This window comes from Spea bombifrons, chromosome 1, assembly GCF_027358695.1.
Source record: "Spea bombifrons isolate aSpeBom1 chromosome 1, aSpeBom1.2.pri, whole genome shotgun sequence".
NCBI classification, from domain to species: Eukaryota; Metazoa; Chordata; class Amphibia; order Anura; family Pelobatidae; genus Spea; species Spea bombifrons.
The window spans coordinates 126,172,430-126,199,978 of NC_071087.1; the positions used below are offsets into that span (position 1 = coordinate 126,172,430).

General features: G+C 39.8%; 3 protein-coding genes across 3 annotated transcripts; 1 reads left to right on the top strand and 2 right to left on the bottom strand.

Annotated features, from left to right (window-relative positions):
- Positions 1-3,209: 3,209 nt before the first annotated feature.
- ANAPC7 (anaphase promoting complex subunit 7) lies at positions 3,210-11,912 on the bottom strand. Its single transcript, XM_053472928.1, has 11 exons — positions 11,745-11,912; positions 11,033-11,219; positions 9,926-10,045; positions 9,708-9,819; positions 8,855-9,008; positions 8,292-8,434; positions 7,914-8,031; positions 7,525-7,721; positions 5,892-6,116; positions 4,788-4,938; positions 3,210-4,215 (listed from the first exon to the last, which is right to left on the bottom strand). The coding sequence occupies exons 1-11, from the start codon at positions 11,843-11,845 to the stop codon at positions 4,026-4,028; spliced, it is 1,698 nt and encodes a 565-aa protein (XP_053328903.1). The 5' UTR covers positions 11,846-11,912; the 3' UTR covers positions 3,210-4,025.
- Positions 11,913-12,553: 641 nt separating this feature from the next.
- LOC128503022 (ubiquitin-conjugating enzyme E2 G1-like) lies at positions 12,554-17,464 on the top strand. Its single transcript, XM_053473032.1, has 6 exons — positions 12,554-12,694; positions 13,328-13,430; positions 13,923-14,020; positions 15,514-15,692; positions 16,186-16,276; positions 16,691-17,464. The coding sequence occupies exons 1-5, from the start codon at positions 12,652-12,654 to the stop codon at positions 16,270-16,272; spliced, it is 510 nt and encodes a 169-aa protein (XP_053329007.1). The 5' UTR covers positions 12,554-12,651; the 3' UTR covers positions 16,273-16,276; positions 16,691-17,464.
- A 1,643-nt stretch (positions 17,465-19,107) lies between these two features.
- ARPC3 (actin related protein 2/3 complex subunit 3) lies at positions 19,108-26,860 on the bottom strand. The gene is made up of 7 exons (XM_053473020.1): positions 26,760-26,860; positions 25,385-25,484; positions 22,972-23,048; positions 22,392-22,460; positions 20,521-20,647; positions 19,752-19,846; positions 19,108-19,324 (listed from the first exon to the last, which is right to left on the bottom strand). Exons 1-7 carry the CDS (start codon positions 26,763-26,765, stop codon positions 19,262-19,264), a joined length of 537 nt encoding a protein of 178 aa, XP_053328995.1. The 5' UTR covers positions 26,766-26,860; the 3' UTR covers positions 19,108-19,261.
- Positions 26,861-27,549: the final 689 nt, after the last annotated feature.

The window sequence follows — 27,549 nt, forward strand, 5'->3', positions numbered from 1 at the left end:
GAGCCACCTATTTACTGCGACTATTGAAATCTTCTCCACAAAAAACAAACAGTCAAATGGTCAAATAGCCTAAATGGCCTCGTAACAGAGCTGTCCGTAGCACATCTGGTAAACAAGACGTTTACTACATGCTACCTAGTTCTGTCTTACATGCTTACTGTAAAGACTGCAGCGAAACCCAAATGTCTGTATGTGAAGTATCATAAAAATATACAAGAAGAAATCAGAGCCGTGTGGGAAGGGATTGGCCTCCTGTCAGTCTTCTCGTGTGCGATCATGTGTACCGCCATTGAAGCCAGTAAAGGAAACATGTAGGGGCCGCAATCATTATTCTTCTTAGGTCCATCTTCATTAATCAATCGCTGTGGGCAGCCTTTAGTCAACAGTGGCAATTGATTGTTGCCCCTATAGCAAGTAAAATAGGACTGAGGTTGATGGCAGATGGGACAGTTGGCCACAGACAACATAGAAACCGTTCTGTTGAATACCCAGCATACACATCACAGTGATTTAAAAGAAGGGAAAACATAAAAAGACTTTTTTGAGTTAAAAGTTTATTGAATAAAAGGACACACGGGTAGGAATTTCATATCTAAAAGTTATTGCTGATAATTGTTCAGCTCTGCCCAGCATAGGGTTGCCACCTTTTACCAAGACAATCTTTGATGGGTTATTTTTGGGTGTGGTTTTCTACTTTAGAACAAAAAATGTGTTTGCATTTTGTTTATTAGAAAGAGAGGCGAGATGGATAAGAGGATAGGGTAAAAAAGAGAAGAAAAAAAAGGAGGAAGAGGGAAAGGAAGAGCAAAGGGTGAGGAGAGGGATGGGACGAGGAAAGATGAAAGAAGGGAGGAGATAGAATTGAGAGAATTGGGAGGAGACATGGCACACACACATGCACACCCAGACCCTTACACTAACACCTCTATCTTGGGGGGAAAAAAGCCACCATCCCCACAGTTTCCGGGGCATAAAGTGGTAACAGATTTGGGACTTACATCTTTATCCTGCGGATGTCCAAATGAAACTAGGATGGGGGTCAAACCTAGGCCTGAACAAAATCAAACAACAGTAACAAAACATTAAGGAAATAAAATGTAGAGGTGGTATCTAGGTACCGGGTCGTGTCTAGGTACCTCGTCATGGGACAATGTCATTGAACCCCTATGGGAAATGAATCTCAATTAAATTGAATCTGTAATGTGATAAAAAGGATTGTGGCCTAGAAAACAATCCAGGGCAGATTCTATGACGGTAAATTTAGAATTGTCTTTCTAACATTACAGACAGCAAGGGCACAGTGTAGGTTTTATTTAACTGCTTTGTGGACATGGCTGGTAGTAGATGATTAATGTTAAAGTGAATAGATTGCATGCTTCTGTAGAAAGCCTACATCTAGAGGTGTATTCACTAGAGAGTCTGAGAGTCACCAGCTTCATCATGCTCTTTTACCTCTATAACCTACCTCACCATTCAAAACAAGCTTCTACTTCATTCAGATTAGCTCTCATTACCTTAAAACACAACCAATTCCTTAATTATTCATTGCCACTGACTGGTCCCCTGCCACTTTGAATAGCCATTCTCGCTAGGTATTAAAATGGTGCAGTGGCAAGCTACATTATACATGCCTTGGGTTAAAAATAATTTACATTTTAAATCCACGTCTGGCACTAGACGTCATAATTTCAGGGTAATGCCAAACTATTCTTTGCTGGTTGCTTTACCAAAATCTAATATAAAGCCATCACTTATATGCTGTACATTAAATGTAGCATGGTTGACTTATTTAACGGATCACTTCTACGAAGCTTCACAGGCTAAAAGCTCTGGTTTTAGCACAAACGACAAGCCTGGATTTTCAGATGGTTTCTCTCATGATGTGTTAGTTTTTGCTAGGTTTAAAACCAGATGTCTTGCCTCAGAAGGCAGAACTTTACCCTGCCAAACGGCATTCATCACAGATTGATTAAAAGAGAAAAAACACTAGAAACAAAAATACAAAAATGTTGGGCTCATTAACGATGAAAATGAGTACACCTGCAATATATATATAGCATGTTTTCTTTCGTGTTAACATTAGATCAAACAATGGGCCTTGGAAACCCTTTTTTTCCATGTTATATTTGGTCATCTTCCATTCGTTCAGCACGGCACTATGAACTGCACAGGACCATCACAGCCTTTCTTGGAGTTGACACCAGCTGTGGTTGATCCTGCACAATGTTTCTACTGAATTTTTAATGCATAAATTCCAATCATTTAATTTAACTCCATTGAGAAACTGTAAAGAACATCGACATCCCTTAAGCTGCTGATGTTTTCACAGTAAAGGGCAGAATGACCGTTTTTTTAAGGGGTTACCTTCATGTCTGACAGCCACACCCCAAAATTTGACCATTTTGGATCATGCTTATCTGAGATATGGAGGACCTGGTCCATACACCAAGGGGTACATCAAGTTTCCTTGGTGTAATTTCCCGATCTGATATCTTTTCCATGAACCTTGGAAAAATGATTGACCATCTGGGTCCTCCCCGGCGTTGTCTGGTTATTGTCGTACATATCCATGTTGATGCCTATATCATGGTACTATGAGATGTTTTTGCCATTATTTGTATGTTTGCTTTTCCCCCCTGTGAACCATTATGCATTGTTTTACTTAATCAAAACACATTATGTATACTTTACTGTTGTAATAATGATTAATTTTATGATGGAAATGAGAAAAAATTACTTTGTGGTGCTTGGATATGAAATTACATAAGGATGGTGACTTTAGTGGAATTTGATCGTGAGCAAGAAACAAGACTGTAAATTAGCAGCCCTTCCACATACAGATAAGCTTTATTCCCCGCAAGCTGTCACTTATGTGATATGGGGGTCCACCAGACCAACCGTGCATCCCATTAGTGGTTGGCTCAAGAAACCATAACACCGGAGCCAACATCATGCAATACAAAAGACTTCCACAAACAGTTAAAGGACTGCTCTTCTGTGCATCAACAAGGCGGTAATCAAATGATCTTATTTTATTCAAAAGAAATGCAATTGTCCTTTGCACACTTTTAAAGCCTGTCATTTTGTATACACTGTATACATTTTCACATTTCAAGAGCTTGCCATTGGCTAATTGTATGTGTGAACTGCACAATGACATACTCCAAAAAAAAAAAAAAAAAAAAAAAAATTAAAAAATACAAGACACTATGTAGGAAAGAATTCTGGCTAACCATACTGAGGAGGATTGTATATATTTATGAAAAAAAATGACGTTACTTCATTCACTTTAGACAGAAGTCAGGGTTATGTACAGAAAAACATCTGCTTGGGACCATCAAAAATTATTGATTCTAGGCGTTACTCTGTTTTACCTTTAAAGAAGGTATAGAATCCTAAATGATTAAGTTAATGGAACCTGTAACTTTTATATATTTTTAACCAGTCGATACAGCATCAAGAAAATGGGAAAATAGATCTTGCGGGCGATTCAAAACAATTCAAAGAAACTTAGAAGACCGATCATCGGCAGCCAGTCATAGCATGATGATGAACTTTTAACGGTGGATTTTACATGGTTTATGACATAGTGAGCGATTTAACACACTACAATTGGGGATTTATCCAAGTAGCAAACACAGATGAAACATGGAAAGCTGTTCAGCCAGCGCTGACGCACTTTTCTTTTAACAAGTCTTGGAAAACGGCTTTAAGTAACAGAAGCGTTACACGTCGGCCTTTAAAAATCTCTCTACTGATGAGAGATGGAAACTTCTCATAATCAAAATGTTTGATGGATTACGGCTAGGAATATGCCTCCTACCAAAGGGAGAGTGCAAAAACTCTGTTAGGCACAATGCTTCTCGTGACCTGTACATAATATGGCTCTCATAATGTGCCACAGAAGCTGCTATCTTTAAGCTCCACCTTGGTGTGGAAGTCACTGTTCTGTAAGCTAAGATTTTTCTTAGCATAAATATAGAGGAATAACAAACTATGTGAATAATGCCTCCTTCCCACAGAGCTCACTGCATTCCAAACCACTGCTCCTGATCTGCCCACTGGGCAGCTTCGCTGTCACTACCCTCTAGGTCTCCGTCTTCTCCACTCCCTTCCATGTCATCCACATCTTCTTCCTGAGTGGCATCTGTTGGGCTTTCTTCTTTTTCCATTTTCTGCATTCCTTCAAGGGACTTCTGGTCATTAGGATCCAAGCTAAGAGAAACAAGAATTACATTTCAAAGAGTAAGAAATACAACAAAAGGCCCCATTAACAAAGCCTCTTTAGGATAAAAATTAACTGTACATTCAAAAATGATCTGTTATACAAGCCAAAGCATTTGTGTCTCTTTTAAAATATCTACCAGAATGGAACAAGACAGCATAGATCAGAGCTGGTAAGTCCATACTGGGAAGAAGCATTTAGGTGTGCTAGGCTGGAGCGACCAGAGCGAGAGAGAACAAGCAGTTATCGATTTATGGTCCGCACTATAAGCCCTAAAGAAAAGCAAATCTCTGTGAATTACTGTGAAATTATTCATGATGGTCCATATGTTCCAAATGAACATACAAGTTTCTAGCAACATATGCTAAATACATTTTCTTTGGAGTACTATTTAACCAACATGCCATCTTTCATCAATAAACACAAGCCCTTATTTAAATGGGAAAATCACATGCAGATTTTTCTTAAACAAGTCATTCTACTTTCCTAAATATGAACGGCTGGTACAAGTATAATGTTAGTAAGCCTGAAGTATTGTTAAAGTGGCCAGTAAGAAGTATACCTTAGGGCGATGCTGTACTGATCCATCGCTTCCTGAAACTCATTCACAGCCACAAGAAAGTCTCCCAGCATGCGATGCAAGACACAGTCACTCTGATTGGCAAGAGTGTTTCTCAGAAGGGCAATTCCTTCTTCGTGCTTTTGTTCTCGACCTGTAAATAAACCATAAATATTGCAAGTTGGTTAAATGGGGGTAAATTGTATACGTGTGAGCAACGTTTGCAGGAGAGGAGAGTTTAGTTTTTAACTCACCAATTTGTTATTCATTATGGAAGACCAATCATGGCAAATGTCTCTTGAAGAAAAGGTATTATGGCCCTGCATAATTCAATATATGAACCACAATTCTAGGAATCTCACTGATTTAACTCCCTAAAACACAGGTCCAACAGAGCTATTCTGGCACAAAAAGCTCACTGGGGTTAGATATTTACCATTAGTAGTGAAGATGGGACATTAAAAACACTACAGCAACATCATCCTTTAGTAATTACACAAGATTGGGAATACAGATTTGGTGGAACGAATAAATGCATAAAAGAGCGAAGGCAGACAGAGGGGTGACAATAGATAGGAAGGTAAGATCACATTTCAATCTATGTCAATCACAAACAATGAATCAATTAAAGTAGGATGATTGCTTACTTGGTTAACAATATAAAATCATCAAAATGTGTTAAATAAACCTAACTTTGAGCTGTAATAAACAGAATTCCTAAATCTTAATTTCTCAAAGTGACTATATGACTAATGATCTATAGTATATAACAAAGAGCACAAACTAACCCTACAAGTCAAGAAGGTCCACGTTTGGCAACTGATACAATATAAAATCATATATGTAAAGCAGAAACCCTAGAGGGGGTGAACTGCATTAGGGAAGCCATAAATATACCAATAGCTAAAAGCCAGTATGCCGGAGCGGTTGCAATTGCTATGATCGCATTAAACTCATCATTAATCTGCACAAACTAATAAACAGTAGTATATTGAAATGTATCAGTAGATGAATGCCTATAAACATCCAGACAGAGGAACAATTAGCTTTCGGTTGCTGGAACAGATGAGAGAATAGAGAATACAAATAGAAAAAACCCTGGCTTACTGAGCAGCTCTGCTTTCTTCACCACTGCCTTTATATAATCCGGTCTTTGTAAAAGAGCTTTGTCCAAAAGGGTTTTCGCTTTCTCTTGGGTCACTGGATCTTCCAGACACACTGTTGCCAGCAAAGTCAGGGTCTGTGCATTGGCTCCTAAGGTTTTGTACACATTGTTGGCCATTACCATGGCTTCCCGAACGCTGTTGGACGCCAAGTAACATTCTATGAGACCTGGGGAAAGCAAGAACAAAAACCTATTGTCAAAACACTGTTCACCGGATAACAATTTCATCCAAGCGCGTTGGCACGAGGTACAACCCTAAATGAAAGAAATACTATATAGGAAAACTATTCAGAGCAGAGAAAGAAAGTTCATATTCAAGTTGCAGGAAGAGGGAAAAGCTAACTTTATTCATTTTTATAAAGAGAAGCCCATATATATTATATATTTAGTAATGTTTGCATAGCTAAACTCACAGCCCCTTAATGTTCTAAATTAAACAGTAAAAATTTTAAACTAAATAATTAAAAATATGATGGCTCTATGTCAACAGCATGTTCTTTATTTTATTGCAGAAAATTAATCTAATTAATTTAAATTGCACGTGGGTTTCACAGCATGCCCCCCTCCGCAGAATAAGAGCAATGCCACCATGTGGTCAAACACTACCATTTCTGTCCAGCACAGACACGAAAAAACAACAACAAAAAAAAAAAACACACACACACACACACCACAGTAAAGTCAGATTCACGTTACTTTATCAAGGAAATATCAAATGTATTTATTTTTTACATGTTTTATAATATACTGCAACAATTTAAATATGCATAAAGTTACACTGGACACAACACAAGGACCTAATAAGGTTTAAGGTTAAAAATCTGTAAACTTGAGAGAGAAGGGCATCCTCCTCCTCCTCCTGTGACAGTAGTCAACGTTATTGCATATTTTGTATATTGGCACTTTAAATGTCCTTGTTAATTTTCTCTCTCCATATTGTAATGGCGCTATGGAATCTCATGGTTTTATAGCAGGAAACAATAGGTAAGATAGGCCAAAAAAATTTAATATCATATTCTAGGCATCCATGAAAATATAAAGTATATATTGTCGTCTTTTGGAGAAAAAAAAAATTAAGAATACAAAAAAAAGGATCATGGGAGCAGAATAAAAATAATGAGTGGTTAGGTGTATTGACCTCTAATTATTAATACACTTACTCCTGATAAAAATAGTATTTTCAGTTATTTTATAAGTCTACTGAAAGCTGCAAAAAGTCAGTTTCCTTGGCTAGCTGTAAAATAAAATAATAATATGGGCTTGCCACTCCAGAAACCACTTCATTAAATTAAAATTTGGTTTTTGGGGAGAGGAATGGTTTCTAGATATGTTTTTATTTTTTTTTAATTTAAAGGGAAAAACTAGATTGGAGCTGAATGTCATTTGTGTGAAAAATTATCTGCTGATCTTCCCTCAGCCTCTTTATTTCTGATCTTTGTTTTATATGTTTGTATTAAAAATGTGAAAAACTGAATACAAAAAAAAAATTGGTATTTGTTAGAAATATTGAAGAAAGCACAGATGATGGGCACGTATAATTTCACAGTACTTACTGTGTCGCTCTCCAACACTAACCTTCACAACAATCTAAGCGGCAGGGGGCCAGCCTGATTGCTTCCCGAAAGTGGATAATTGCCTCTTGTACCCTTCCCATGTTCCTCAGGGCTGCCCCCTTCAGAAGCAAAGCTTGGACACTATTACTGTTTAACTGGATAGCTTTGGCTCCCAAATACAAGGCTCTGGAATGTCTCTTGGTATAAAAGCTGTGACACCTTAAAGCAGAAGAAGAGGTTACAATTTGAGGTATGATTGATAATAAAAAAAAATATTACATCACAAAATAATCCATGTTTCTGTAAATGCCTTGGGACACTTTTTAAAATTGGATTATAACATCCCAGTATAGCGGACATTCCAGCATATTGTGTTGCATTTGAGTCTGTTTAAGTCCCCAAGCTCCTTACCCCGAGACCACCCACGGCTCTGCATGTTGATCCGATATATTGAACAGTCGACAACCAAGATTTTCTACGTCCTCTAACCGTCCTTCTCTGGCAAGCAGGTATCCATAAATATCCATCCCTAGGGGTGGAGAAAGAAAACGACTCAATGCAAACTCAAAATAAAGAAATGCTTGATTGTAATTTACAATTTGATTTGAAAAAAAACAGACTTCAAAATATCCCACAGATCATTCGTAAACAGACTAAACCAACATGCAGAAAGATGACAAAATAGATGCAAAGCCTACTGTAAGCTGGTGACAGCAGCCAAAACCAATGCACAATGTAACATGCGGTCTTACATTTTATACCCCATGATGGTCAAAGACAATTGCTTACCTTTGATGAGATAGGGATCTAACATCTGTGCCTGTTCAAACTTCAGAATAGCATTTTTATTATCGCCCACTCGAAAATAGAGGTCCGCCAAACTTCCAAGCAAATCCACGTTGTCTCGCAGTAAAGATTTCTTTTCGAGAGAACTGAGAAATTGATTGATACATTAAAATATAAAACTGTGATCATGCTATTACAGTATATTAAAGAACATCTTCAGAATATTACTAAATGTGAGACATTTCCTCTAGAAAATAAATAAAAATATTTTCTCAATATTGTGTTAAGGAACCTTCATGACATGGAGGAATGCATCACTTCTATTAACTTGGCCACTTAGTTAACATGGAATCTACTACCGATTTAACTCTTGGAAGGATTAGAAAAAACTAGACACTCATCTGTATATTCCATAACACAGACCAATCAAATCCGGACATGGGAGTAACAGCATGGTAGCGTAATGCCATCTGCGTATACACAAAGTATTTGCTGTCCAACACTTAGGATTAATACTGGGTTTTTCATAACACGTTATTGAATGCTTGATGGGATATTCTCCTTACCAGATTGTATTAATAGCTCTTGTGTTGTCTCCAGTGTGAACAAAAGCATATGCTTTGATCCAAGCAGAAAGCCAGTCTAAGTTGGGAATACTCTGGATGACATTGAGAGTCATGGATGCGACTTCAGCACCTTTTACAGATAGAGACAGCAAACCTGCGCGTGGAACAATAAATACAAAGGTCTCCAAATGCTAAATAATAAATGCAAGGTCCAATTATGCACAATCATTACCCTGTTCCAGACGAAATACCAAATGTCACATAATACTGTAATACTTAGAATCCCGGCAGGGACACTATTTTTCACCAAAGCCATATCTTGAAAGCTAAAGATGTGCAGCATCTGGAGGCTCACAGTTCAGAGCAAAGCCTTGTATGGCTGACGTCTTAGAAATCTACCCCCGCTTAGCCCCATACATCGCAGAGAACAGCATGTATCCTATAAACCGAACATATTCTTTTCTTTATTAGCACGCGCAGCCTATTTGTTGGAAGAATAATAACGGTCAACGAGAGTCCTTTTGCAAAGAATTTACCGACATGCATGCTTGCTTAAAAGCGTTACGGCCAGCCAGTAAGACAGAGTTCTTGCAAACAATAGGTGCACCTATTTTTTATCCTCTCTGCCAGTGGGGAAAAATAAAAAGGATGTATAATGAAACCCATGCATTAAAACTAAAAATTTACTCTCAAAGTGCCAGTGTGCGTGCATGCAGCTGTATGCCAATATCCATAGGCCAAAACAAGTTCCAGAACAGAGTTTGTATCATGTCTAAGTATTTAAGACATTAACTTTATTTTACAAAGCTGTAAAACGAAGTTACGGCCTGAGAAACATATACTTAGGCTGTACCTAGGATGGCATCAAGGGCTAACGGGCATTGCCTGAGAACTTCCTTGTAACTTGTGACAGCTGAACGCTCCTGACCAGACTTCTTGTACAAATTGGCCAACATCATGTTGATCTACACAAAGGGAAACACAAGTGAACGACTCAAATAGTAAACCAGCGATTATTAGATTCAAACAGGAACATCAGGGAATCCCCCCCCAAAAAAACATCCATTTTACCTTTGGGGTTCTCTGTCGTGAAGGAATTCCATCCAAAATGGCTATAGCATCCTTGTCCTGCTTTAACATGGTGTAACACTCTGCCATCTTATATTTGACTTCAATCTCTGAAGGCAGACTCTAGGATCCAAGGAGAGGAATTCAGATAAACAGCAATACAAACTTGGCCACGCTAGGTAACGTGAACAACCACAAAACTGCCAAACCACAGAGAAGAATTCATCACATACACACAAGCTGACATCTTTCCACTTTCAGAATTATCTATAATTACAAAATATTCATTAAAAATATTAAGTGATTGTCTTCACAGCTCCAATTCATACTTTCCTCATGCAAGACACTGAAATATTAATTTCTTTTCTTGCAATGCCCCATCTAGATTATCTCCATCTGCTGTCACATAGTGGCAGCTCCCAACAGGAAAAAAGTAAACTCATGACCCTTACCTACGGAGCCCTTCATAACACCGTGGCTCCTATTACTCCGTCCTTATCTCCCAATATTCAACTACCTGTACTCTACACTCCAAGTACTATCATCCGCTCAAGTCTCCAGCTGTTTCTATTCTCCGGAATCTCATACATTGTTATGTCAGACGCCTCTCTAATTATAACACTCGCTAGCCTTGCTACAATTAAATCACCCTTACCCAAGAAGGACCTCACCTTCAGCCCCCTAATAGACTATAGGCTCCTAAGAGCAGTGCCCTCTACTTCATCCTTCCCAGTACATCACAACACGTTAATGTTATTCTCAATTATAATGTTGTTGAACATTAGTGTCCACTTCACTTATGTACCAGTTCTATGGAATCTTTTGGCACTTTATAAATTAACCGTAATATAATAACAGAGCAGAGATACCTTACTGGCGCTCAATAAAAACTCAAATCTTGAGATGCTCCTACGTTAGACATAAGGAGGAGAAATACTACACTTTTACATAACATTTTATTTATATCGAGTCAGCAGATTCCACAGCACTGGATGTATTCCACAAAACACGGTGGAATTTAGATGTAAAACTAAGATTGTAAGATTGTAAGATGTAAAACTAAGATTTCAAGATGTATTTGACCATTGCTTGTTGGTGAGTTGTGTCTACCTGATTTTGTGGCGTGGTGGCTGTATTTCCAGTAGACGGCCTCACTTTGGAAGTCTTGGTTAACGTCTTCTTTTGCTGGAGGGCCATGGTGTATTTGCTGACAGCATTTCTGTATTCCTTGTCGTGAAAAAGTGAATCAGCATGATAGACAAGCAACTGGTACTTCTGCGACGGTGAAAACATTTCCCTGAAAACAACAAATAAGATTAGGGTTGAACCGTACGGTATAGACTCGCAATGCATTACAGCATTAACTATGTTGGGTTCTAAACTGGCATGCCACTCGATCGTGAATTCATTGTCCCAGTACGACGACGTGTGTCAGACGGTTCGATGGTTACGCCGTCCCCTGTAGTGGCCTCTTAGCAGAAGACCATTTTCTCAAGCTCCACAAACGCCTGCTGGTCTCTCCCTCTTTCTGCCTGTCTGTCTACAGGTCCACCTCTGCCTGTTGGGCTGTCACTCACGAGGGATAGGTGACAAGCGGAGATGAAGCTCAAGCAGCCCCTATGACTTGGAGACATTGAGCCACCATCTCTCATTATGAAATCCCAGCGCTAGAATGTTACAGGCCGGGCTGGTGCTGTTACATGACACCATTGTGATTCCTGACAGGGTTCAGCCTCCCTCGACCCTCTCTCCACTTGTGCTGTCACTGGTTCCCTATGGCTGCAGGTTTTGCGTGTCTCCAGCCAGCCCATGCATTACTCACGGGTTGTTGTTGCTCATGGTCAGCAGCAAACTGCTCAGCAGCCTAACGTTAGAATGCAGGCCAGCAGCAGCCATATCCCGCACATGATCGATTACATTCATTTTCGCGATGATTGCTAATCAACTACAACAATCACACACATCAACACAACTCCACCCAGCAGCACAACTAGCATTAAATCATGGCGCCCGGAGAGGACCTGTATCAGATATAAAAGATTAGCTGCCTCTTCTATGCCCGTTTGCGATATTCTGCAAGCATTTATATGTGAGAAAGTAACAGTAAAAGCTATGCTGGTAATATTACTGGATACATTTAGGTCATATTTTCAATTTTTCCGTATTTGGTTTCATATTTCTGGCTCGTTATTATTTCAATGTTTGTTTTATAAACGATCGTAGCCGTCATGAGGACTTGTACCATTTGTACCATTTAGCTTCCCATTAACTCCGCGTACCAAACAATTTGGAACAGGCATATTCAGGCCACATAAAAATAATATTTTAGCCGCGACCTAACTGTGAAGCAAAAGGCGTTCATGTTTGTCATGGGCAATGTACGTACGTACTCGGTGATTGTATATGATTATGATTTACTACACGGGTGTGTTTTCCGGGACCGACTCCTCATATCAATTCTTTGTGCAGATGCGTATCCGAAAACAAAGTACTATTTCTACTTAGTAGTGTCATTTACTCTAACAAAGTTTCATGAAGGACCTTGCCCTTTTAAAAAATGGCGTCTCTCTATACTGCGTTGTGCGGTCCAACCCAGAAAAGGCCCTACATGCGTTCCAGGAAGGACTGGGAGTCTATAAGGGCGGAAGTTCTTTTAGCCGGAGAGTGAGTGGAGAGGTATCGGAAGGGAGTCTAGTTGAAGGGTAGTCTTGATTTCTAAAGCCCACGCCATGTCAGAACAAGCGGTCCTCCTTCTCAGGAAACAATTAGCAGGTGAGCTTTTCATTCGGCTTTTATGTATTCCGGTGTTTCACAAGTCACGAGAAGTGTTCCCGAACGTTTATATCCAACTCATTCCCCGGGGTTTACTTTGTTACAGCGGTGTACACCCCGGGCACACTTTCCACGGTCACTCGGAGCTGTCACTTTCCTGTCAGATGCCTTCTGTTCATGGGCCACGAGCTCTGTGGACAGTGAAGCGGTTTTGTTAGCCGGCTGTCCTCATTTTCAGAGAATGTTGGAAAGTCTGGAGCTTGGAGCACCTTGGATAACACTTTCTAATATGAGGCTTTTTTTTTTTCTAAGATGGATACCGTTTTATGAACCAAATCTTATAAACTTCTTCACTAAAATAACTGATTTCTAGACCATAAAATGTGGTAAAAAATTTTAGGGCATTGATTGTAGATAATTCCATCCTTGTCAATTCCTAGACCTGAAGAATTGGGGGCTAAAATAAAATGTAGGTATTTTCCTAACAAAAACACCACTGATGGGTTTTCGTCTGCCATGTTTGGTTGGGATGTTGGCAGTAACACTTGGCACCGCAGTGACGTAGATCTGCTTCTCTGGATAACTCTTCTTTCTGTGGTTTCCTTCCTAATTTCTGTCCTGTTTCTTTAATAGAACTGAACAAGAACCCTGTGGAAGGATTTTCTGCTGGACTGATTGATGACAACGATATCTACAAATGGGAAGTGTTGCTTATTGGCCCTCAGGATACGTTGTTGTAAGTTTGTCTAAAAGTCCCCAACATATGGCAGATCAACGCCTTTAAATGATGTTGGTTGTATGATTTAGACATGGTATGTGGACTAGGGGGGTAAAGTATAAATTATCTGTCATCTGTGGCCTACTGGAAACCTGCCAGTGTGTGAGTAGCAGGCTGATGCATGTCAGGCCAGGTATTGGGAGCTACAGAGTTTGGTTATTTGTCCTCTAATCAAATCTCCTTAATTGTCTCCAAATTGCTATGCCCTGCTTATGGTTATGTCCTGTTTACCCATTGTACAGTGCTGAGGAAAAGTGATTGCAGTATATAAAGTAGTAGTAATCATAACTAAGGGCGCTCAAACCATGACAGCGGACGTTCGGCGGAAGCATATATAATATTGCAATGTTCATGCCTGCTTCTATTTGCTTTCTGACCGGTTTCCAACTCTGGTTTTTTCCTAAACACTAGCTTACAATCTGTTCCATATTTTTTTTTCTCTCTCCTCAGCGAGGGTGGCTTTTTCAAAGTACACCTAACATTCCCAAATGACTATCCTCTGAGACCTCCAAAAATGAAGTTTGTTACAGAAATATGGCATCCAAATGGTGAGTGCTTTTCTTTTACCCCAAAGTGCCTAATTCCGTTAAACATTGCACAATTCTCTCATTGGAAGGTATGTTCATGTCATCTGAAAAAGGCCCAAGCATTCTCCAAAGGATTTGTCTATGGGATCACTTTGTAAATGGAGAGAACCTATATTATTGTAACTCTGTTTGCTGCTGCCAGACTTGCCTTCCTCTCCCTACATCTCCTCAGTCATCTCTAAATACACTAACCGGTCTCTCCGCTCATCCAATGATCTCCTTCTATCCTCTCCTCTGATTTCTAGCTCTCATGCACGGTTACAAGACCATACCATCCCCACCCCCCGTCTATCGTTCTCTCCGTCTCTCCCCCCTCCTTCAAAAAAAATCCCCCAAGACCCGCTTCTTTAACTCCTTAATGACAATTGACGGTCCGGGCACGTCACCTGACTTTAAACGGGTGCAGAAAGCAATCTACGTTTGCTTTCTGCACCCAAACGGTTTTGCTGTAATGCCTCGACGTGGAGGCGTTCAGCAACACTGTGATCGGCATTAGGGTCAGTGTCTGGGCCCTCCCTGGGTCTTCAACGTCCGCCATACACTGTATGGCGGCGGACGCCCGTTTTCAAAAGTGTTTAGGAGGTGATCACCGGTCTTCGATGGTGTTGCTGATTAGAGGAACCTTCAAGTTCCAAAAAAAAAATTTGTAGGTATATGAGCAAGTCCTAAAAGTAGCACATCTGCTTAAAACAGGGGCGTCCAACATGCGGGCTAAATGCGGCCTGCGAGACCTCAAGGTGCGGCCCGCGTAAGATCGGCAGCCAGGGCGAGCGATCTTACGCGGGCCGCACCTCGAGCCCTGCTACTTACCTGTGGGAGGGTCTTCTGTACTGCACAGAGGAAGTGGAACCCAGCAGAGTTCATGTGACATCAGATGACTCTGCTCCAGTCCTGCTTCCTCTGTTCAGTACCAGAGAACACAGAGGGAGGGCGCGCCCCCTGCTGAAGTCTTAGAGGCATCGAGGAGCTGCAGTTCAGGTAAAGGGGTGGGGAGGGTGTTTGAATGAGTATGCGTGATTGAGGGAATAAATCTGTGAATGAATGAATGTGTGTAAGTGCTGGAACCTAGGCTTGATGGGACTGTGATTGCTGTTAGCAGAAAAAATAAAATAAAAACATTGGGTATTTCTAAACTCGGGACGACTAGTAAAATTTCAAGTAAGTTAGAAAAAGTCACTTGGTTTTCTACATTTTTCACCATACATTATACTTTATTTTTTTTTAATAGTAAATATGATGCAATACAAACAATGTCATCTAAAAAAAAAAGCTCTTGTCCCAAAAAAAAATATACCGTATTTGCTCGACTATAAGACTATAATGCTCTGAAAAATACCCCTCATCTTATAATCGGGGGTAATAGTTATGTCCTGACTATGGAATATGATGGCGCTGTATAAAACAAATGTTTGCTTTTGTGTTTTTTTGTTTTCTTTTCCTGGTCACATCATTAGTTGCAAAGAATGGTGATGTTTGCATCTCAATTCTTCATGAGCCTGGTGAGGACAAGTTTGGCTATGAGAAACCAGAGGAGCGTTGGCTGCCAATTCACACAGTAGAGACCATCATGATCAGTGTTATTTCTATGTTGGCTGACCCAAACAGCGATTCTCCAGCCAATGTTGATGCTGCAGTAAGTACCCCCCTTTTTTTTATTTTATTAATTATTGGAAGAAGTTCTAGGTCTGTCTTTTGTTGGGCGTCTACATATCTTGTCCTTAGCTTAGTTGTGTTACCTGGGAAGTCCGCTGCCAACAATAATGGATAAATAACACAAGAGTATCATAAGTAGAATGCACCCCCCCCCCAAGTGTGTGGTGGGAGAACTGGGTGCAATTTGTAATGAGTTGGTGTATAATGTACAGTCGTGCCTCCCACCCCTGTGATCTTTAAGTGCAGCATCTTTGGATGGCAATATACACTTGCATGGTGACCATGTGATGTAATCTAGCGGTTTAGAAATGTTAGAATTAACCCCTTAATGACAAAGCCCGTACATGTACGGGCTCAAAATGCATTGTTTTCAATGGGTTTAGGGACCGCCCATTGTCCTTAAGGGGTTAAAATAAAGGAGATTTTGTGTAGATGCAGTATCTGGAAAAACTTAAACTGAGCTTTGCTTACAGAAAGAATGGAGGGAAGATCCAAATGGTGAATTCAAGAGAAAAGTTGCTCGCTGTGTCAGGAAAAGTCAGGAGATGGCATTTGAATGAACAGGTAGTTTTAAATTAATCCATGCTCTGCGTCACATAAACACTTCTGTTTCTATATAATATGGGCTATCTTACACAATGCCATGTGTTGCAGATCTGTGCACCAGCTGTATAATGCTCTGGGATAGCTTTTACTGATTCAATCAAACAAAATTATACATAAAAAATAAAGTGCATGCCTTGGATTCAGCTAACACACCATACAATGATCTCTCATTCTGCTCCATTCATTTTAACTGTCTGGTAAAGTTCACCTTTCAAGGTGTAGCTACATAGGATTACCTTTTCATTGGTTCATGCAGCTTTATTATAGGCGGTTAAAGAACAGACTGTAAGGAAAGTAAAGAACTAGCAACTGGTTTTTAGTTATGCTAAAGCTGTGACTATTAGCTCCATAACAAACTTTTTTTTTTCTTAGTGTTGCAGTGTTTCAATCAAGAAATCCTCCTCTGTACTTTGCATCTAATAAGCAATAGAATTCACGTGCAGAAGCAGAACGTATCAGAGCTTGTGCGGAGTTTCACAGACCTCTATTACTCAGTGGGCAGTTTACTTTTTTCCTTTCTATTTATAAATTCTATGATCCTTCTGACGTTTTAACTGCAGAACCTTGACTTGATTGGTTTGCAACCCAGCTTGAACTCATTTATTTATTCAAATATATATTTTTGGATTTGTATTTTATAAAGCACACATTGTTAATGAATGTCATGCTTGTCTGTATTTACCCTTTGCCTCCTATAGATGATGTTGACTATACAGTTCCTATGCAGTTTATTACAGAACTCCAGCCTTCTGACGAGGACAGGGTTATTCTTGCCTGTGGCTCTGAAGCTGCTTACTTTCCCACCCTAGCAAATCTTGCCCATAAACCTTAAATAGCTTGCACAGTGAAGATGAGATGTTGGAGAAAAGTATTGTAGTTAATTGAATCAAATCCAGAGCTAGCATGAATGTCTGTGTGTGGGGGGGGGGGATCTGGATTGTTGCCCTTTCTGTCCCTGGTCTAAAAATGTAACGTACAATGGTTGCCAGCTATACATGAATCCTTACTGCGTAAGTAATTCAGTTATTTTTTTTTTCTCAAGCATTTTACTTTTTGTTTGGTTACAGAATTAAACTATTTTTGGAATGTTTTTTGATAAATTATGGCTCGTTTTTTGAACTCAAATAAAATTGTATTGAATTTTAAGTGTTCTTCTGTCTTCAAAAATCCATTTCTTGAATGTAATAATTCATATCCCGTATGGGAACCTGGGAGGAAAGGGGAGGTCTGTTCTTTCATAATTCTGTAAAATTCAGAAGCATCTTATGGGTATAAAATGCACCCAAAGTTGATCCTGCATAATGACACCCTTGAAACACAAACTTCCACACAAGCTGTCTGACATTTAGTTATCAGTGAGTTGGAAATGTCGAGTATATACAGACATGGCTACAGCATCCTTAGTATCCCTTTTATATAGAAGACACTGTTTTAAAGATCCCCACTTAAAACTAGCAGAGGTGAGCCCAGATTTCACATCCTATTTTAAATGGGTGCTTCCATATATCTAACTATACATCTGGGGGTTCTCCAGCCAGAAGCAAATTAGTGATGTGCGTGTGTTCTAGCTGTTGTTTAAAACACTACAACACCAACTACTTATACCTCCCGCGGTAAACGGTAGAATGGTCTAATTGCCTAGCCTGAAACTGCCTAATGAAAGCGTGTGGTGGGATAGTCTTCATTGCCAGAATCATGTTAGCGTGGTGTTCAGTCTGGGAAAGTCATTCAAATCTTTGCTGACTAAATCCAGGTGGGCAGAAGGGAGTAAATTAGAACAAAGCAAGAAGAAACCAGGTTTTGTCAATATTAACTTACATCGCTGCATGCAGCATTACTTTATGTACACAGATATTTTCTATGGGTCTTACCTGACAAGATTTAAAGGTTAACATTAAGTGACACACTGCAGTTATGAGGCAAAAAGAACCTGCATCTTTGGTGGATGTCATGCTTATACTGAATTTGAATGTACTCAAGAATACCCATATTACTTGTATAAAATGGCAATCGCTCATTTACATTTTGTGATTGTCTATTGCTGAATAGCTACGGTCACACTGCGAATGAATGAGGATTTGTGTTAATCACAGCAGAACATAAGCAGCCAAACTAGGAGGCAGTTACATTACTCTAGCTGTGATATAAATTAACAGCTTGTAAATGTGCTCGCTCTGACTGAGGTAAAGGAAAATGTTTCTTCTCTATATAAGATGGTTATGTTGACATTTCTTGCCAGGTTGCAAATTGGACTGTAGGTCTTCATGCAAACCAGGTGAAAATGGATGACTGTATTATAACCACTACACAAAGGTTTGGTTTCAACTCCCTGAATTCACAGGCACTAAGGGCCTGGGCTGGTTGTATTGGTGTTTTAGTTGCTGCAGGAATGTGAATTAAATACATTTTAAGTCATACAAGCTGTCACTCAGGCAGCATGCTAGAGTGAAATGTATTCAACACAGGAGCGTTGTGAGATGCCTTTATAAATCAGCTTACCAAATGAACAATGCATGATGCTTAACCAATTTACCAGGGTTATCCTGCTCTTACACATTATGTTGGTATTCAGACTCCCCTGTAATGCATTATTTATGTGCAGCAAAGGTGATATTACTTCATCTTACTACACCGTTCTAATGTTAAATGGAAACCTTATTTACTAGTATACAGCATGGGCTGCAGATATTAATGGAAGATACCCAAGCCCCTGGAGTTAAAGAGCCTCTTTATGCGCAAACATATCATATACGACACCCACAAGCAGAAATCCAAGAGAAAAACACAAATTAAGGATTTACAATTGCTTTTATTAAGCACCATTCAACCGGATTTCTCTCTCTGTATGGAAATGACCATCAATATTACAACACAGTAAAAAATATTTGAAAAACCAACAACTTGATATCACGCCCACATTGTCCTAAATGTTCCTTGCTTCATTTATTGTCCTGGGCCGGAGAGGGACTTGTTCATAAACTGCTTCTTCACAAAGCATGTCCACCACTACAAGTGAAAAACAGAAAGCAGATTACTATAATATAACAATGTTGGCTGCCGGGCTATGAAAGTGGAACAGTGGATTGCTGCGTAACATAATGCAGACACCCTCAGACCTTTCAATATCTTACTTACAGATATAAGTGCGTAAGAATGAAAAATTAGCACAGTTGCAATTAAATTTAACAAAAAAAGCATAAGGACTACATTTTCCTCAGTAATGCGGTTTGAAATTTCACAATATGGGGACATATTTAAATTATTATAAAACCGGGACACCTTTAAAAATAGCATAGTGTGCAGAGGCATGTAAGATTACGGCAATTACCGACAGGAATAGTGAATTTATTATTTAGCATTATTGTATATTCATAGCAATGCAATGGTAGCCTGACAATAATTTCCAAAAGGGCTCTGTAAAAAGTTAATTTACCTTGCTTGGTTTGTCTGTCTGAGGGTCAAACACTTTTTCACAAAGTCTCAATCCAGTTTCTTGCCTCAGCTGTTGTAAATAGGCTCTCATCACCTCTAGAAACAGAAATCAAATTCGGATTAGTACACAGCTTTTACAGACACGGCAGAAACATGAAATAATAGCTACCGGTGGCCCTGTTTACAGTCTAACATTAAAGGGATATCCCAGCCCTTATATATGCACTTTGTTTTAGATGCATGGGGGGGGTCAGAAGAACCCTGCTATGCATGTGCACCCCCCAGTTCTGACCCCCATGTGCTCATGGAGAAAGTGCTCCCGTTAATATCATCAGAAGTGGCTTCCTGCCACTGATTGGCTACTTTAAGCCAAAAGTGGTGTGAATAGTGGTGAGCGGTCAGTGATGATGCTGACAGCTATGTTAGAAGGGGAATAATGTTTGAGCTCTGTAATTACTCTTCGTTACCATGTGTGTTGTGTGGGAAGACTATACAGAAAAGCATATCAATAAATGCTAAAATGTTTAGCTATTAAGAGATGTTTTGGGAAGAACTGAAAAAAGTCAGTTTTAGAAAAGTCAACAACCTGATTCCTAAAACTGGTTCTGGTTAAAAGTCACCCCTGCAGGACATGCCAACTGACCCATCTAGTCTTAAAATGTAAAGCTCCATGGAGCAGGATCAGCAGGGATGTTTAATTTCTATTAATCGTTTCCAGCGTAAGGGTTATATTATACAGCACAGCATGCTCATGCAGATGGAGCTCTTACCGTCTTCCTGTTTGTTGGAAGGTTTCACATACATGGCATTGAGAGGGAATCCGGGTTCTCCCGGGATGGGGAAATTTGTAATTCCCAATGTGTACATTTCCTTTTCCCCCTGTCCTTTGGAGTTACACTGAAAACAGACAGGGAAAACATTGTGTAACATTTCTATAACTTTATCTGGATACATTTTATTTTTCTGTTAATGAGTCATACAAATTGTAACAAGATGACAAAGGTCACCTGTACAATTACAAAACCTTAAAGTAGCATTTATTATTACACACTTGAGAAATCGATTATGCAAACTTTACTTAAATGAAACATAAGGTTTGCACAATCGGTACAGCAGATCACACTTCCTGCTTCCTGTCTCGGACAGTGGGGGTGTCAGCAGTGTCCGTGTCTCGTGCATTTGGACACTTCCAGCACCCGTACTGTCCGAGGGAGGGAGCGGTAAGGCAAGTAATGCAGATTTTGTACTTGAATGCTTAGTGATTGTGCATATCTTAATTTCCATATAAGTAATGTTCACTTATTCATTTTCTTAAGAGTAAAAAAATAAAAAAGTTTAATGTAATGAATGCCTATTAAAAGTACTCGGTAAATCCTTAAAGCTATTCCCACAGATGTTTTTTCCCCCTCAACTTTCATAGATTTGTATATTATTATGTACTACTATAGTATACATCTCAAATAAACATATTCCTTTTTGAAATAACATTGTTTTGCTGTATTTTCTTGTTGCAAATATTTCAGTAGGGCTTCTTTACTGCTCAGCCTTCCCATCTCTGACATCACAGAAGAGGCATTACCCTTAAGGTCTCATTCCCTCACACCTATCAGACATCACACCTATCAGACAAAACAATTCTCAATCCTGTCTGTCTTCACTGCTCAGCCTTCCTATCTCTGACATCACAGAAGGGGCATTACCCTTAAGGTCTCACTCCCTCATACCTATCACACCTATCAGACAAAACAATTCTCAATCCTGTCTGTCTTCACTGCTCAGCCTTCCTATCTCTGACATCACAGAAGGGGCATTACCCTTAAGGTCTCACTCCCTCATACCTATCACACCTATCAGACAAAACAATTCTCAATCCTGTCTGTCTTCACTGCTCAGCCTTCCTATCTCTGACATCACAGAAGGGGCATTACCCTTAAGGTCTCACTCCCTCATACCTATCACACCTATCAGACAAAACAATTCTCAATCCTGTCTGTCTTCGCTGCTCAGCCTTTCTAACTCTGACATCACAGAGGTAGCGTTACCCTCAAGGTCTTCTAGCTTAAGGGGATCTCATTCCCTCACACACATGACTGCTATCACACAAAACACCTCACTCAATCACACCCGCTCCCAATCACTGTGTATGAGCATGAAATGGCAGATCGGAGAGGCTGTGGGTGATCAGACTGCTGTCAAATAATACATTGGGGAGGGCTTTGGAGGGATGACAGGACTCTCTTTCTAGGCAACTATAGTATTTCAATAAACTCAAACTCATTAAGCAGAAAAAAATGACAGTTCTGTTTCTTTTAGTACTGAAGAATCCCCTATGCATTTGCAAAATGGACAACATACAAAATGTAAAAGGACCACACAGCTGTCTATGGCTGGTGTGTCCCTTTAAAAGAAATAGCAAACAGGTCTCCTACGTCTCAATAAAGTACGCAATCTGCAGTGTGTAACCACTCCCTTGGCTAACTTTTCTATGGTGCCAATGAAAACACAAAGATGTGAAATGACTTCCATTTCTATATAACTATACAGAATGTCACATTTAATCATCGTAAGACAATACCCTGTGTACACTAATGTCTTCAGTGTACACTAACTAGAACGGTGGTGAAAAATTCAAGAATCTCACCTTCTGCAACTTTTTTAGACACTCAGAAATATAGAGAGTGATGTATATTAATGTACGGTCAGCTTCATTCTGCAAGAAGATAACATTGTATTAGAGGGGGAGTAGGTTAAACTTTCTTTTTGAATTCTTACAAGAGCTTATCAGAAACTTTATTTAAATTTTTTTAATGTTTTTACATGTAATAAAAGACTTATTACATGTAAAAACATTAAAAAAATTTACCCCAAGACGGGTAAACCCAGGCCAAATGTTAACATTACATCCTCCCACCCCGCAGTAACTGACTTAGTGATTATCTATGCCTATTTGTATTCATGTAGAACTGTATGTTATAGAATACAGGAAGGACAAAGTGCAGAACATTCAATCATGCGTATGATACAGCTAAAGGGGAAAATCCTGGAATATATACAGTATCCCCTTCAGGGTAAAAGCTAAACACTGCTTCATACTTTAGGTATGGAAATGAAAGGGTGAACGAGTTCTTTAAAAAAAAATAAAAACATCATGTTTTTACAAATAGCTACAGCAATGATACAGTATACAAGGTCATACTGTCAGAATGACTGTCACAGCTTACCTTGATTTCATAATTTTTAAAAAAGACGTTAGCCTTGAAGTAATAAATGGCTTCATCGATAATATCTGTATCTTTGGCTTAAAAAGGGAGAGAGAAGCAATATTAAATTTGAATAATATACATTCTTTTTTTTTTTTTTTTTAAGCAAATTATGCTTGTCACTAGGGCTGCAACAACTAATCGATAAAATCGATAATAATCGATAATGAAATTCGTTGGCAACGAATTTCATTATCGATTAGTTGAATCGATTATTATCGATTATAAAATGAGGGTTTTTTCAGAGCAAACGCTCTGAAAAATCCCCCTCATTATATAATCCGTTTAGTCTGACTCACCGTCTCACAGCAGCAGCTCCTACTTACTCCCCCTCCCTGTAATCACTGTGACAACTGGCCCCGCCCCTTCCTTCTCCAGGCCAGAACCACATGGCTGTGACACTCATCTAACTGTAAGTATATGTGTATATATATATATATATAATATGTGTATGTGTATATATATATATATATATATATATATATATATATATATATGTGTGTATATATGTATGTAATATATATATATATATATTTGGGCTACTGAAAGTTAGGGGAGGTGGGGGTTAATTTAGGGGCAGTTATGGTTAGTGGGGTGTTTAGGGTTAATTTAGGGGCAGTTATGGTTAATTGGGTGTTTAGGGCTAATTTAGGGGCAGTTATGTTAATAGGCTGTTTAGGGTTAATTTAGGAGCAGCTGTGGTTAATGGGGTGTTTGGGGTTAATTTGAGGCAGTTGTGGTTAATGGTGTGTTTAGGGTTAATTTAGGGGATGCTGTGGTTGATGGGGTCTTTAGGGTTAATTTAGGGGATGCTGTGGTTAAGGGGGTGTTAAGGGTTAATTTAGGGGCAGTTATGGTTAATGGGGAGTTTAGGGTTAATTTAGGGGAATCTAAATCCTGGGGGCAGTGAAGTGACATATCTGGGGGTATAAGGCATATACAGTATATAAGGCATATGTGGGGAGGGCAGTGTGGCATGTCTGGGGAGGACGGAGTGGTGTATCAGGGTGTATAAGGCATATCTGGGGGTAGAGTGGCATATCTGGGGGTAGAGAAGTGGCATGTCTGGGAGGCAGGGTGGCATGTGTGGGGAGGATGGAGAGGGGTATCAGGCACAGTGGCAGATGTGGGAGGCAGCGTGGAGTGGCAGATGTGGGAGGCAGCGTGGAGTGGCAGATGTGGGAGGCAGCGTGGCATATGTGGGAGGCATTGTGGAGTGGCAGATGTGGGAGGCAGCATGGCGTGGCATATGTGGGAGGGCAGGGTGGCATGTCTGGGGAGGATGGAGTGGTGTTTCAGGGGGTATAAGGCGTATCAGGCACAGTGGCATGTGGGGGGTAGAGTGGAGTGGCAGATGTGGGGGGTAGAGTGGAGTGGCAGATGTGGGAGGCAGCGTGGCGTGGCAGATGTGGGAGGCAGCGTGGAGTGGCATATGTGGGAGGCAGCGTGGAGTGGCAGATGTGGGAGGCAGCGTGGAGTGCTGTGGTAGGCAGCGTGGCATATGTGGGGGGGCAGCATGGCATGTCTGGGAGGCAGCGTAGCAAGCCTGGGCTCAAATGTGCATATATTGGGGGGCTGGTTGGGAAATAAAGACAAGAAATGTATTATCAAAGTTTTTTATTCTGCTGTTTGTATTTAACATCATTTGTTTAGTAAATTATTTTAAATAAATGAAAAATTTACATTCATTTTTTTTATCCGATTAATCGAAAAAATAATCGGCCAACTAATCGATTATTAAAATAATCGTTAGTTGCAGCCCTACTTGTCACTATGTTACAATATATACTCAGGGTTAAGCACGCCACTAATATTATAGAGGAGGTGGGTTCCAGTGGTGTAGTTACATTGAGGACAGGCGGAGGCTACAGGCGGGTAGGTGAGTAGCGTGTGTACATGTGCAGGTGTCTATGTGTGCGTGTTTATATTTACACTTATTGTCCTATCCACGGGTTACAGTTTTAATGTTTACTGGTTTGTTGCTTGAAATTTTGGATGTCAGCTTATCTCTGAGTACACACGGTATTTGAGACAGTCTAATTAACGAAAAATTAAAAAATAACTATGGCTTTGTAACATATACACACACATATATTTATATATATATATATATATATTTTTTTTTTTTTTTTTTTTTTTTGACAATTGTATTGAAAGTATAATTCAGTGCAGGATTGTTTTAGACATACCCATGTTAAAACATATTATTTGATGGCTCAGAACATAGCAAAATAGTTTACTGGTCTTACAACACTCAAAACTCAAATAGAGTTTAGCGAAGGCAAGCCTCAGCTTGTTGAATAAGTGGATACAAAAACCAGGCGTCAAGGCAGGAATGTCTGAAATACTACAAATGGAGTCTTGTAGAACTTACTTTCTCTTGGGGCTGGTCCTTTAAACTGGGTTCTTATTGGCAGCATTGCCATGTTACCAATTAGTTTGGTGTCAGGTTCCATTAGGGTGGAATGGTAGGCCTGTGATAGAGAAATCAGAATGTCATGTGCTATCATTGGAACAGTACTAGATCACTAGCGATCCTCTTAGATCAAACAGCGTCCATGCATGATGAAACATGGAATTCGATGGCAGAAACTAATCATCGGGTCCATCAAGCCTGCCTATTTTTCCTGATGTAAAGAATCAGACCTTAATTGGTCCTTGGTCTTCTCTTCCATACAGGATAGCTTCGTGCCTATCTCACATATCTACCAAGTTCACATATCTACCAAGTTCACATATCTACCAAGTTCACATATCTACCAAGTTCACATATCTACCAAGTTCACATATCTACCAAGTTCACATATCTACTAAGTTCTGTCTCTCTGTTGATCCAAAAAAAGAAAGTGTGTTGTGGTTCTGGCAAACTCACTTAAATTTATTAGGAATGTCAAAAAGGCAGTGTTCTTCAACAATGACTAAGCTGGCCCTGTATAACGCATAATTCAATGGGTGAAAACTTGTAGACACAACTACACATTATACATGGCCAACCATACTCTTCCTGCAGCAGAAGCTCACTGGGGTTAGAGATCTCTTATAATGTATTGTTTATGATGAAATCAAGCAGTTAAAACCTCAGCTCTCCCTTGTTTCTTATTTAGGCCACACATGATACACTTAACATCCACCTTGAATTCATCATAAGAATGAACATGCAGTGAGCTTCACACACTGAAACCCACTTCCGGTATAAGAAACCATGTTCCTTATTCTGCAAAAGGGCTCTAGAGCAACAACCGCTGTTAACTGTTTGCATGCCGGGTGACATCGCATGCTATTGAAAACACAGCACACCGATCCCCCTCTATGCAACGTTAGCACAGGGGGCTTCCTCCACGATAAAACCACTACCTGCCGGTCAGTTTGTAAACCACGCATGGCTGGGATCTCATGTACACTGAATATAGCCCATTATAGGTGAAGAGGCTGGGGGTGACGTAAAAAGTAATCATCAGAGCCAAGGTTGCAGCAAATGCTTGTTATGAGTATAAAGACGCAATACACATCATGCTGTGATGCTAACGGGCTATATACAGCCAGCAGACATGTCACCGTTAACGTTATGTGTCCGGTCCCCACTGACAATTAACAAACGTCTAGATCTGAACGATAGAGAGAACAGTTCCGCTGCCGGGTCCCAGGGCCTAACTCCCGCGGTACAACTTCAACACCAAACCTACGATTGGTATAAAAACAGACGTTTGAAAGTGTAAATAATTTTACTGGCTGACATTGCGGACACTCACCGGCATGATAACGAACCGGAGGCGGGCAAACAGCGACTATTTCTACGGAATGGGGTGATGCTCCTTCACTGCTTCCGCTGTCCCACCCTAGGTGACTAAAGCAGGAAGTAAAATGCGAACGTTTCCGCCAGTGGCCACCAGATGTCGCAATTGCGCCCATGAACTCCTTCGGCTCAAACCAATATTTTGCGCTACCGCGACTGGACGCTAGGGGCGCCACTATACATTACACGCTATACCACCACCAAGAACAATTTTTAAGTTACTTGGCCAATAAGGATTTTTGTCCTTAATATAACTCATACCAAAAAAATTATAGATAATTTATCCTGTCACTTTTATAGAAGTGCTGGGATTTTGGTGGTTTACAGAGTTCTATAATCTTGAAGTCACAATAACATAAACAGCAGCGTAAATATATATTATTCCGTTTATAAACAACGCAGTTATAACATAAATAGCTGAAAACGTCTGATTCATTGCTGTAGCCGCCAGCACACCTTGCATGTCCCATTATCCTCCCCTGGTGTCCCTTATTGCCAGCATCCCATAATGATTGGTGGTTGAGTATATTTCAGTGATCTGCGCAGAGTACACAAACAGCAGGAAATGTATTTAGAAATTATGTAGACTTAAGACATTTGTCCCTGGTAAACCTATCACTAAACGTGTTTTACTTTACCGAGAGGGTGGTAGATAAACATTCAAATAGTTATGCCTACCCTGATGTATGTTTACTGTTTTAGCCTCTTCCACACCTGCTGGGAGGCTGTTCCACTTACCTACCACT

Coding starts and splice junctions, on each gene's coding strand:
- ANAPC7 (XM_053472928.1), bottom strand. CDS start 11,845: ATGAATGTAATCGATCATGTGCGGGATATGGCTGCTGCTGGCCTGCAT. Junction 10,046..11,032: donor CCACCACGCCACAAAATCAG/GTAGACACAACT, acceptor CTTGGATCCTAG/AGTCTGCCTTCAGAGATTGA. Junction 9,009..9,707: donor AGCCCTTGATGCCATCCTAG/GTACAGCCTAAG, acceptor TTCCACGCGCAG/GTTTGCTGTCTCTATCTGTA.
- LOC128503022 (XM_053473032.1), top strand. CDS start 12,652: ATGTCAGAACAAGCGGTCCTCCTTCTCAGGAAACAATTAGCAG. Junction 13,431..13,922: donor GGCCCTCAGGATACGTTGTT/GTAAGTTTGTCT, acceptor CTCTCTCCTCAG/CGAGGGTGGCTTTTTCAAAG. Junction 14,021..15,513: donor AGAAATATGGCATCCAAATG/GTGAGTGCTTTT, acceptor TCACATCATTAG/TTGCAAAGAATGGTGATGTT.
- ARPC3 (XM_053473020.1), bottom strand. Junction 23,049..25,384: donor AGGACCAGCCCCAAGAGAAA/GTAAGTTCTACA, acceptor TCCCTTTTTAAG/CCAAAGATACAGATATTATC. Junction 19,847..20,520: donor TTCCAACAAACAGGAAGACG/GTAAGAGCTCCA, acceptor TTCTGTTTCTAG/AGGTGATGAGAGCCTATTTA.